The 12717-nt window shown below is 39.0% G+C and overlaps 1 protein-coding gene across 1 annotated transcript; it reads left to right on the forward strand.

The window, feature by feature from the left end:
* Positions 1–75: 75 nt before the first annotated feature.
* LOC129453202 (myosin heavy chain, fast skeletal muscle) lies at positions 76–11867 on the forward strand. The gene is made up of 40 exons (XM_055217327.2): positions 76–186; positions 395–607; positions 692–835; positions 919–1075; positions 1161–1188; positions 1281–1395; positions 1484–1576; positions 1674–1737; positions 1820–1918; positions 1997–2100; positions 3412–3550; positions 3721–3839; positions 3947–4096; positions 4181–4351; positions 4425–4731; positions 4914–4984; positions 5067–5154; positions 5232–5349; positions 5454–5577; positions 5670–5806; positions 5894–6149; positions 6234–6476; positions 6560–6736; positions 6840–6985; positions 7078–7168; positions 7253–7642; positions 7732–7858; positions 7931–8049; positions 8136–8332; positions 8421–8604; positions 8695–8860; positions 8946–9070; positions 9167–9475; positions 9545–9748; positions 9847–9972; positions 10148–10318; positions 11077–11181; positions 11271–11366; positions 11464–11595; positions 11766–11867. Exons 2-40 carry the CDS (start codon positions 407–409, stop codon positions 11781–11783), a joined length of 5811 nt encoding a protein of 1936 aa, XP_055073302.2. The 5' UTR covers positions 76–186; positions 395–406; the 3' UTR covers positions 11784–11867.
* The last annotated feature ends 850 nt before the right edge of the window (positions 11868–12717 follow it).

The following is a 12717-nucleotide window of genomic DNA, read 5'->3' on the forward strand; positions in this document are numbered from 1 at the left end:
CTGACTCCTGAGGATTCACAGTGAGCCTGCAGAGGTAAGTGAGATACAGCATTTATTTAATTTCCTTTATCTTTGAGGAATACCTACTGTATGTTGGAAAGCAATAAAATAATTCTCTCACCTGCTTTTTCTCTTTCAGAAATCTTAAATTCACATCAGCTTTGGTTCCCTGTGGGGTCATACAAGGTAAAATGCTAATAGTTATTAACTTATTTTACTTGATTTAAAAAACTCTTCTTCATCAATTTAATAATGCTATAATAACACTAAAGTTAGGATTAAAGTTTGATACATCAATTTGCATATCAATAACTTAGCAACAAAAATATAAAAATAAAATATTAGGCATTAATAAACATACTGTCCCTAACCCTGTGTATATTTTATACCACAGTAATCTGCAACCATGGGAGACGGTGAGATGGAGTGTTTTGGCCCGGCGGCCATTTACCTCCGCAAACCAGAGAGAGAGAGGATTGAGGCTCAGAACACACCGTTTGATGCCAAAACAGCCTTCTTTGTAACAGATACAGATGAGATGTACCTGAAGGGTACTCTTGTTAGTAAAGAGGGTGGCAAAGCTACTGTCAAAACTGATTCTGGGAAGGTACGTTCAAAAAAATCTTAAGGAATTATTTCATGTTACTAATTTCTTGAGTCAGTCCTGATAACTTCTGTTGTTTAATATTAGACTCTCACTGTCAAAGAAGATGAAATCTTTCCCAGGAATCCACCCAAGTTTGACAAAATTGAGGACATGGCCATGATGACCCACCTCAATGAGCCTGCTGTGCTGTTTAACCTCAAAGAGCGTTACGCAGCATGGATGATCTATGTAAGTCTAACAACATCACTTTTAATACCTGCAATGAGGTCGATGTTGAACTGTAACACACTGGACCATCGTCTCTGTTTCAGACATACTCTGGTTTGTTCTGCGTCACTGTCAATCCATACAAATGGCTGCCAGTGTACGATACAGTTGTTGTGAATGGTTACAGAGGCAAAAAGAGGATTGAAGCTCCACCACACATCTTCTCCATCTCTGACAACGCCTACCAGTTCATGCTCACCGGTAAGTGGATTCAGATATTTACTGATGAGTTTATGTTAAATAATTGGATCTTGAAAACTACAAATACTCCATGGTTTTATTTCAGATCGTGAGAACCAGTCTGTTCTGATTACGTAAGTGCATTGCCTTCTCTTCAAGTAACTTTCTTAAAATATGTAAAAACATATAGAGGTTTTGTGAATAAAAATCTTGTTTGAACCTCCAGTGGAGAATCTGGTGCAGGAAAGACTGTGAACACAAAGCGTGTCATTCAGTACTTTGCAACCGTTGGTGCAATGTCTGGAGCAAAGAAGGCAGAACCTGTTCCTGGAAAAATGCAGGTCAGCAAAATCATATAGATTACACATGAACTACAATATTGATTGATTTACCTCATTACTGATCTAATATTACCAATCTTATATGCAGGGCTCACTGGAGGATCAAATCATCGCAGCCAACCCCCTGCTGGAGGCTTATGGTAATGCCAAGACTATAAGGAACGACAACTCCTCTCGTTTTGTAAGTTGAAGTCTGATGTAATACATTATCATTTCTGTTATACCTTTCTAAGATGGCAGACATTTAAAGGTGTCTTAAATAATGTCTGTCTCTTAAGGGTAAATTCATCAGGATTCACTTTGGTACAACTGGGAAACTGGCGTCAGCTGATATTGAAACTTGTGAGTAGCATTGTTTTAAAACTATTTTATCGTTAAACAAGCATGAATATTAGTCATCTGAAGCCAATGTTATCCTGTAAAGATCTGCTGGAAAAGTCAAGAGTAACATTCCAGTTGTCTGCTGAGAGGAGCTACCACATCTTCTACCAGCTCATGACTGGACACAAACCAGAACTGCTCGGTGAGAAATCTAGAGTAGTGTATGATTGATAAAAAGTCTAAGAGCAGTGTTAATAAAGTGCACTTCAATTCTTCACAGAGGCCTTGCTCATCACCACCAATCCTTATGACTATCCAATGATCAGCCAGGGTGAAATCACTGTCAAGAGTATTAATGATGTGGAAGAGTTCATTGCAACAGACGTACGTGGACAACAGGCTTATTATCTTTAATTCTTTATGATATATTTATGAGTAGAAATAATGTAAAAAATACCACATAAGATAATGTACAGTCATGGCCAAAAGTATTGGCAGAGAATTTTTTTGTTTTTTGCAAAGTTTGCTGCTCCAGTATTTGTAGATTAATCTTCAACATGTTTCTATGGTATACTAAAAATAATGAATAATGAAAAGGTTGTTCACTCACCTTTTCAGGATTGACCACAGGTTCTCTATAGGATTGAGATTCATTGAGTTGCCTAACCATGGATTTAACATTTTTATGTAACGATCTTCATTATCACTCTTCCCTTGTGACATTGTGTTCCATGCTGGAAAGTGCACAGATCATCGCCAAATTGCTCCTGGATCATTGGGAGAAGTTGCTCATGCAGGATGTTTTGATAGAATTCTTTACTCATGGCAGTGTTTTAGGGCAGAATTATAAGAGAGCCCACTCAGAATGCTTCGCTGTTGGCACAACACAGGACTCATGGTACAGTTCACTTTTTCTTCTCCCAACAACCGATTTTCCTGATTTTCCAAACAGTTAAAAGGGAGCTTCACTTTACACCATACGCTGTTCAATCCTTGTACTTCCTGTAGAATTTAAGTCTGTCCTTGATTGTTATTTATTTGGAGAGAAGTGGCTTCTTTGCTGCCCTTCTTGACTCCAAGTCTTCACCTCACTGTGCATGCAAATGCACTTACACAAACCTGCTACCAATATCAAGCAAGCTCTGTACTGGTGATAACACGATTCCATCAGGAGAAGATGGTCCTGGTGCTTTCTGGACACTTTGGGACGTCCTGAAGCCTTCGTTGCAGCCGAACCTCTCTTCTTGAAGTTCTTGTTGATCCAGTAAATGGTTCTTTCAGGTGCAATATTCTTTTTAGCCACCTCACTTGCATGTGAGCCAATGTGATGCAAAGGGATGATGGCTGCACATCTTTCCTTGGAGGTAACCATTGCTAACAAAAACACAATAATTGGTAGCACTTTTGTCCTTGTAGAGCGATCAGTCTGCTCTTACATTCCAATCAGTAGGATAGTTAATACACCTAACTAGTTCAAGGTTGCTTGATAATTGCAGTGAGATGTGTTTGAGCAGGGTTGGAATTGAAGTATGCAGGACGGTAGCCCTCCAGGATCAGTGATGGAGACACCTGATCTAGAAACAATGTGAATGAACACCACAACAGCTTAAGCAGCAAACTTTGCAAAACACAACATTTATGTCATGTAACTGTAACAAAAACACTCTTAAATGTTGTATTAATTTCCCAAAACAGACTGCTATTGACATTCTGGGCTTCAGCGCTGAAGAGAAAATAGGCATCTACAAGCTGACAGGTGCTGTGATGCATCATGGCAACATGAAGTTTAAGCAGAAGCAGAGAGAGGAGCAGGCTGAACCTGATGGCACTGAGGGTGAGATTAACTTCATTCACAGAAATACTCTGTGTATACTATATATATATATATATATATATATATATATATATATATATATATATATATATATATATATATATACAAAGACATAGTACAATACGAACATTTATTTACTGACCATTATCTGAAAATTTCTCTTTGTTTAGTGGCTGATAAAATCGCCTATCTCTTGGGCCTGAACTCTGCAGACATGCTGAAAGCTTTGTGTTACCCTAGAGTAAAGGTTGGAAATGAGTTTGTGACCAAAGGCCAAACTGTACCACAGGTGACAATGAGTAACACAATTAATGTCTATTGAACAGACAAAACCTAAAATGATCTTAATTAAAATGTAAAACATAAAATTCATAAACTACGTACACTCTTTTACAGGTGAATAACTCAGTTAGTGCTCTATGCAAGTCAATTTATGAGAAAATGTTCTTGTGGATGGTCATCCGTATCAATGAGATGTTGGACACAAAGCAGCCCAGACAGTTCTTTATTGGTGTGCTGGACATCGCTGGATTTGAGATCTTTGATGTGAGCATCAGTCACTAATATGTTTCTAAGGATCAAAATGTAAATGTAAAGATCAAAAATGACTTTCTTATGTTGAAATATCAGTTCAACAGCTTGGAGCAGCTTTGCATCAACTTCACCAACGAGAAACTGCAACAGTTTTTCAATCATCACATGTTTGTGCTGGAGCAAGAGGAGTACAAGAAAGAAGGCATTGAATGGGAGTTCATTGACTTTGGAATGGACTTAGCTGCCTGCATTGAGCTTATTGAGAAGGTAAGAATAAAGACTTGACAAAACAATGTTTATATTATGTACTTGTGCTTAAGCTTGAGTATTTCTCCACCAGCCAATGGGCATCTTCTCCATCCTTGAAGAGGAGTGCATGTTCCCCAAAGCCACAGACACAAGCTTCAAAAACAAGCTGCATGATCAGCATCTCGGCAAATGTGCAGCTTTTCAGAAGCCCAAACCTGCCAAAGGCAAGGCAGAAGCTCACTTTTCTCTGGTGCATTACGCTGGCACTGTTGACTATAACATTTCTGGCTGGTTGGACAAGAACAAGGATCCACTGAACGACTCTGTTGTGCAACTCTATCAGAAGTCATCAGTCAAACTTCTGGCCTTCCTGTATGCCGCTCATGGAGGCGCTGAAGGTAAGAATTTCAGAATATATTACATTTGTATATATCAAAACTAGAACATATATATTTCAGAATTGATAAACATATTTTGACAGATAAACAGATTTACTTAAATGGTCAAGAATGGTTAAGAAATGGCAATACAATATTAATTACATTAACTACAATATTTGTGTTGCCTTGACACAAAACAGCTGAAAGTGGTGGAAAGAAGGGAGGCAAGAAGAAGGGTGGTTCCTTCCAGACAGTGTCTGCACTGTTTAGGGTATGAGGCAAATCTCTTTATGTAAAAAGTAAAGTTCATTACAATAAAAACCTAAACAGTAATGAAATAAACACATTTACAGGAGAACTTGGGCAAGCTGATGAGTAACCTGAGGAGCACTCACCCTCACTTTGTGCGTTGCTTGATTCCTAATGAGTCCAAGACTCCAGGTAAACCATTTTTTAAATTTAAAATGTATCTATTGTTTTAAAATATCTTTTCATCCTTAGTAATGTCTTTGTTCCAGGTCTGATGGAGAACCACCTGGTTATCCATCAGCTGAGGTGTAATGGTGTGCTGGAGGGTATCAGAATCTGCAGGAAAGGTTTCCCCAGCAGAATCCTCTATGGTGACTTCAAACAGAGGTATTGTAAATATCTCAACATATAATCATTGCACCATTTGAGCTTCATATGATATACCACCATCTTGTCATCTCTGCTGTGTTTTATGCCTGATTGTCCTCCAGATACAAAGTATTAAATGCTAGTGTCATCCCTGAGGGACAGTTCATTGACAACAAAAAAGCCTCAGAGAAACTCTTGGGTTCTATTGATGTCGACCACACACAGTATAAATTTGGACACACCAAGGTAAGACAAAATTCCAAAGACTAAGTTGAAATCTGCATAAAGGAGAACTGCCTTTTACTTTTTAGCACTTACATTCTCCAAATATTGTTTAGGTGTTCTTTAAAGCTGGTCTGCTGGGTACTCTTGAAGAGATGAGAGATGAGAAACTAGCAACGTTGGTAACCATGACTCAGGCTCTTTGCCGTGGATACGTCATGAGAAAAGAGTTTGTTAAAATGATGGAAAGGAGGTACAATGTAGTCACAAAAGTGTTTGGAACACAAATGATTATGATAGTATGAAATAAATGAAAGTAACCAATGGTATTTTTACACAGAGAATCAATTTATTCCATTCAATACAACATCCGCTCATTTATGAATGTGAAACACTGGCCATGGATGAAGCTGTACTTCAAGATCAAACCTCTTCTGAAGAGTGCAGAGACAGAAAAAGAAATGGCAGCCATGAAGGAGAATTATGAGAAAATGAAGGAGGATCTAGCCAAGGCACTAGCGAAAAAGAAGGAGCTCGAGGAGAAAATGGTGTCACTCCTACAGGAGAAAAACGATCTTCAACTGCAAGTAGCTTCTGTGAGTATTACACTTGTTGAAGCCAAATAATCATGGATTTTAAAAGCATAGTTTTAAAAACTTTGTCTCCATCCCAATGAATAGGAAGCTGACAATCTCTCTGATGCTGAGGAGAGATGTGAAGGTCTTATCAAAAGCAAGATCCAGCTTGAGGCCAAACTCAAAGAGTCAACCGAGAGACTGGAGGATGAGGAGGAGATCAATGCTGAACTGACTGCAAAGAAGAGGAAACTGGAAGATGAATGCTCTGAGCTGAAGAAAGATATTGATGACCTGGAGCTCACCTTGGCCAAAGTGGAAAAGGAAAAACATGCAACTGAAAATAAGGTTCAAATTTTAATCACGTCTTATACACTCTGCGCATGTGTTAATAATTGACAAGGAAATCAAAAAACAATGCTTGCATGTAGGTGAAAAACCTGACTGAGGAGATGGCCTCTCAGGATGAGAGCATTGCCAAGCTGACCAAAGAGAAGAAAGCCCTCCAAGAGGCACACCAGCAAACCCTTGATGACCTTCAGGCAGAGGAAGACAAAGTCAACACTCTGACTAAAGCCAAGACAAAACTTGAGCAGCAAGTGGATGATGTAAGATGTTCGGCATTAGAATAAGGCTAATAATAAATGAGAAAATTATTTCATTGTTCTGTTGCTGACTGTTAGATTTCATGCACTGTTTTTCTAATATTAGCTGGAGGGTTCACTGGAGCAAGAGAAGAAGCTCCGTATGGACCTTGAGAGAGCAAAGAGAAAGCTTGAGGGTGATCTGAAACTGACCCAGGAATCTATAATGGACCTGGAAAATGACAAACAGCAATCAGACGAAAAGATCAAAAAGTGTGAAAGATTTCAGTATTACCATCTGTAGTTGTCATTGTATCAGTAATATTTTGATTAGACATTTTACATAACATTTTATTTTAAAACAGAAAAGACTTTGAGATAAGTCAGCTTCTCAGCAAGATTGAAGATGAACAGTCTTTGGGGGCACAGCTTCAGAAGAAGATCAAAGAACTTCAGGTAATGTCTATTATATCATCAAGTACTTGGCTGGAAAAAATCACATAACCACTTTGATAAACTAAATGTATATTTTCAAAATAGGCCCGCATTGAGGAGTTGGAGGAAGAAATTGAGGCCGAGCGAGCTGCTCGTGCTAAAGTGGAGAAGCAGAGAGCTGATCTCTCCAGGGAACTTGAAGAAATCAGTGAGAGGCTTGAGGAAGCTGGTGGTGCCACTTCTGCCCAGATTGAGATGAACAAGAAGAGGGAAGCAGAATTCCAGAAGTTGCGTCGTGATCTGGAAGAGTCCACCTTACAACATGAGGCTACAGCTGCCGCTCTCCGAAAGAAGCAGGCAGACAGTGTGGCCGAGCTGGGAGAACAGATCGACAACCTTCAGCGTGTCAAGCAAAAGCTGGAGAAGGAGAAGAGTGAGTACAAGATGGAGATTGATGACTTATCAAGCAACATGGAGGCAGTGGCCAAATCAAAGGTAATCACAAGCAGAAGATCATTAAATAAAAATGTACAGTGAGACATCATCTGTAAAACATTGTATTTTATATAACTGTGTGCTGTTAGGGTAATTTAGAGAAAATGTGCCGCACCCTTGAAGACCAACTGAGTGAAATAAAGGCCAAGAATGATGAAAATGTTCGCCAGCTTAATGACACGAGTGCCCAAAAAGCAAGACTTGCCACTGAGAATGGTTAGTGCACAACCAATTTCTGTTCCAAATAAAATTGTTTAATAAAATTATTAATCTAAAGCAAATTAACAGGTGAACTGGCTCGCCAGCTGGAGGAGAAAGAAGCTCTTGTTTCTCAGCTGACAAGAGGAAAACAGGCTTTCACTCAGCAGATTGAAGAACTCAAGAGACATGTTGAGGAGGAAGTAAAGGTATATCACTACACATGGTGAAATGTATTTCTACTTCTAGTAATTCAAGGAGCCTTTAATTGTGTTAAATGTATGTTTAATATTAGGCCAAGAACGCTCTGGCCCATGCTGTTCAGTCTGCCCGCCATGACTGTGATTTGCTCAGAGAGCAGTTTGAGGAGGAACAAGAGGCAAAAGCTGAACTTCAACGTGGAATGTCTAAGGCCAACAGTGAGGTGGCTCAGTGGAGAACCAAATATGAGACTGATGCTATCCAGCGCACCGAGGAGCTTGAGGAAGCCAAGTATGTAATTTAAAAATAAAAAAAATTGAGGAAATTTTTGTTATGATTAACACATCACCATTTTACCCATTTCCTACAACTTTCACAGGAAAAAATTGGCCCAGCGTCTGCAAGAAGCAGAAGAATCAATTGAGGCTGTGAACTCCAAGTGTGCTTCACTGGAAAAGACCAAGCAAAGATTGCAGGGTGAAGTAGAGGACCTCATGATTGACGTGGAGAGAGCAAATGCATTGGCTGCCAACCTGGACAAGAAGCAGAGAAACTTTGACAAGGTAAAAAAACATGACTCATCTGCAAATCTTAACTCTGATCCATACAGTTAAATGACCCATGTGATTATCATTTTGCTAATTCATTTTTAGGTCCTGGCAGAGTGGAAACAGAAGTATGAGGAAGGTCAGGCTGAGCTAGAAGGTGCTCAGAAAGAAGCTCGTTCCCTCAGCACTGAGCTCTTCAAGATGAAGAACTCTTATGAAGAAACTCTTGATCACCTGGAGACTCTGAAGAGAGAGAACAAGAATTTGCAACGTAAATGGCACTTTTTCAGATATCAAAAGTGGAATACAGATTGGCATCAAACAGCAATTTTTACAACTGTGTTTTTTACCTTCAGAGGAGATTTCTGACCTTACTGAGCAGCTTGGAGAGACCGGAAAGAGCATTCATGAGTTAGAGAAAGCCAAGAAGACAGTGGAGGCTGAGAAATCAGAGATCCAGACTGCACTGGAAGAAGCTGAGGTAAAGCTACTTGCAAGAATCCATTACCCACACTGTCTAATAAAATTGAATTGAACTCCCTTTAGTAGTTAATAAAACCCCACTATTGTTTATTAGGGCACTCTGGAACACGAAGAATCCAAGATTATTCGTGTCCAGCTGGAGCTGAGTCAGGTCAAAAGTGAAATTGACAGAAAGCTTGCTGAGAAAGATGAAGAGATTGAGCAGATCAAGAGGAACAGCCAAAGAGTGATTGATTCCATGCAAAGCACTTTGGACTCTGAGGTCAGGAGCAGAAATGATGCCCTGAGAGTCAAGAAGAAGATGGAGGGAGATCTCAATGAGATGGAGATTCAGCTGAGTCATGCCAACCGCCAGGCTGCTGAGGCCCAGAAACAGCTCAGGAACGTCCAAGGCCAACTCAAGGTACTATTCTTGGATGTCTAAAATAGAGTCAAAGCATGACAAAAAAATGACACCCTAAACCTGCCACAGGATGCCCAACTGCACCTTGATGAAGCCATCAGAGGACAGGAAGACATGAAGGAGCAGGCTGCCATGGTGGAGCGCAGAAATAACCTGATGCAAGCAGAGATTGAGGAGCTAAGAGCTGCACTCGAGCAAACTGAGAGAGGCCGCAAAGTGGCAGAGCAGGAGCTTGTGGATGCCAGTGAGCGTGTGGGACTGCTACATTCTCAGGTATGAAAAATTATTAACAATAAACTTGAAAATTCTACGTTTATAATAACAGTACGTTTTTTTGTAACATTCTGACTAAAAACACTGATCTCTCACAGAATACAAGTCTTATTAACACCAAGAAGAAGCTTGAAGCTGATCTGGTCCAGGTTCAAGGTGAGGTGGATGATGCGGTCCAGGAGGCCAGAAATGCAGAGGAGAAAGCCAAGAAGGCCATCACTGATGTAAGTGTTTCAAATATTTTGCATTTACACATTTCCATTGCATTGCATTAAACTACTTTGTAAATGTAAAATATTTAGCATTTTCTATTTTCTGTACTTTCAGAATTGTATTTTATCCTTCATGGAAGTTGTCGGTATCTATAGTCTATGGATTAAAAAGTTTTCACTATTTTAGGCAGCAATGATGGCTGAAGAGCTGAAGAAAGAGCAGGACACCAGTGCTCACCTGGAGAGGATGAAGAAGAACTTGGAGGTTACTGTCAAAGACCTACAGCATCGTCTGGATGAGGCTGAAAATCTGGCCATGAAAGGTGGAAAGAAACAGCTGCAGAAACTGGAGGCCAGGGTAGGTTTTAATGTTTTTAATGTCAACATTGTATAGATATGATAATATGGTAACGACATTCAATATGCGTCAATTCACCTAAAGCCAAGGTATGGCAGACTCATAGGCTATATTTTTATGAATTCCTGACCCTATCATACATTCTGCTGCAGCAACTATGCTAAAATATCACAACAAAGCACAACGCTTTAAATAATCTATTCATGAGAAAATCCCAAGCCCAAAAATACTATTTGTGTTTCGACAAGTCCAAAGATAAATCGCACTGCTTTGTTCATAACATTGCAAATAAGATATTATAACGTAACATTATAAAACATCACATTTTACCTTACAATGACCCCCTTCTGAACATAAAAATAGTACATTTTTGCATGTGAAGTCTAAGAAGGGGCTATGTTGGGGATGTTTGACTATGTGTTATTATGTTTATGTAATTGTGAATGGCAATTTATTCTGAAATATATATTTTAAAGATGTGTTTTTTAAGTTACCATTGTAGAGAAAAGTAGTACTTTTCTTGTGAGTTAAATGTGGCTAAAGAGACCCTCGAGCTTTGTTTAAGATAACCAGACATTGGTGGGAGGACACTAATATAAATAACGTTTCCCAACAGGGATGAAATTTCTGTAAATAGACACCACTTTTTATGGTTGACTGGACATTATTTGGGGGTGCAGAGGGAAAATCTGTAGACCCGGCCTTGCTCTAAACATGCTAGTGATTTTTTGGATTATAACTACACTCTTTTTCTGAAGGTGCGTGAGCTGGAGGCTGAAGTTGAGGGTGAACAGAGACGTAGTGCTGAAGCTGTTAAAGGAGTGCGCAAATATGAGAGGAGAGTGAAGGAGCTCACCTACCAGGTAAAACAACTCAGCGATTGTAGCTTAATAACCTAATATTATTGTATACATTGTTTAACCAAGAGAATTAACACTATTTACATTAAAAGACTGAAGAAGACAAGAAGAATGTGAACAGACTGCAGGATCTGGTGGACAAGCTGCAGCTGAAAGTCAAGGCCTACAAGCGTCAGGCTGAAGAAGCTGTAAGTCTAAAATCTCATTGCTTGAAAATTTTCAAAATCTCAATTTTTATGAAAACATTAACTCTACTGAAATGGACATCTTGTGTAACCTTAATAGGAGGAGCAGGCCAACACTCACCTGTCAAGGTACAGGAAGGTGCAGCATGAGATGGAGGAGGCTCAGGAGCGCGCTGACATTGCAGAGTCCCAGGTCAATAAGCTGAGAGCCAAGAGCCGTGACATTGGGAAGGTAAGAAACTTCTAAATTTCCTAAATAAAATTAAAAGTAAATAAAATTATTTTATATAGAATAATTAGGTACTTTTTTTTTAATATTGAGTCAATTAAAATGAAACTATTTAAGTATAAAATTGAATTTCTGAGATGTTATTGACCAAATCTTTTTGTATTCATTTAAAGAGTAAAGATGAAGAATAAAGACACCAGACCTACAGGCAATCATATAATATGACTTGCTTCTGCTTTGTCTAAAACAGTATCCATTAAAGATTTCTAAGTTTATGTTGTCTGCCACTTTTTTTATTCACACCACAACTAGTGCAAGGTATCCAGATTTATTACTGCAGAAGTCATACAATTAATCAAGTCAGCATTTTTCTATATTCTCTTATTGTCTTTCTGGGCCATCATCTGTCAAAAAAATCATGACCGAATAATGAAATACATGTGTTCAGTCACAGTCATTTAGATGAGTCATATAAAAGTGTAAGATGCAACTTGGACCTCAATCATAAAACAAAATTAATTTGTGCAAATTTTCCAGTATTGCAATACAATATAAGTTGTTAGATTGAATTGAATGCCACAATTTATGATAAATATTTTCCAGTGTTCTAAAAAGATGGTTGCCGTATATGTATCGTCCCCCCGTTACAATTAATACAAACAGACTAACTTCATTGATACCTCTGATGTAATTGTACCCATATTTATTTTTTAATAAAACATTTTAAAGGCCAGGAACAGAGCTTTGAATTTGATGCGAGCTACTATAGGAAGCCATTGAAACCTGACAAAGAGAGGAGTGACATGCGCCCTCTTTTGTTTAATTGAAGACCACTCTTGCAGCAGCATTCTTGATCATCTATAGGGGTTTGGTTGTACAGGCTGGGAGTCCGGCCAATAACGCATTGCAGTAGTCCAGTCTGGACAGGACAAGAGCCTGGACTAGGATTTGTGTAGCATGCTCAGGTAGGAAAGGTGTAATTTACCTAATGTTGTAGAGGATGAATCTACAAAAGCGAGTGTTGTTGGCAACATGCTCCGTAAAGCTAAGCTGATCATCGATTACCCCTCCCAGGTTTTTGGCTGTCCTGGAAGGTGTAATGGTGAATCGTAGGGTCAGTTGATA

This window comes from Misgurnus anguillicaudatus, unplaced genomic scaffold (assembly GCF_027580225.2).
Source record: "Misgurnus anguillicaudatus unplaced genomic scaffold, ASM2758022v2 HiC_scaffold_31, whole genome shotgun sequence".
NCBI classification, from domain to species: domain Eukaryota; kingdom Metazoa; phylum Chordata; class Actinopteri; order Cypriniformes; family Cobitidae; genus Misgurnus; species Misgurnus anguillicaudatus.

What these genes read in the sequence shown, in the direction of transcription:
- LOC129453202 (XM_055217327.2), top strand. Translation starts at nt 407, where the DNA reads ATGGGAGACGGTGAGATGGAGTGTTTTGGCCCGGCGGCCATTTACCTC. An exon ending in CTACCAGTTCATGCTCACCG is followed by an intron (nt 1,076 to 1,160) that starts GTAAGTGGATTC and finishes GTTTTATTTCAG; the next exon opens with ATCGTGAGAACCAGTCTGTT. An exon ending in TGAAGGAGCTCACCTACCAG is followed by an intron (nt 11,182 to 11,270) that starts GTAAAACAACTC and finishes TTACATTAAAAG; the next exon opens with ACTGAAGAAGACAAGAAGAA.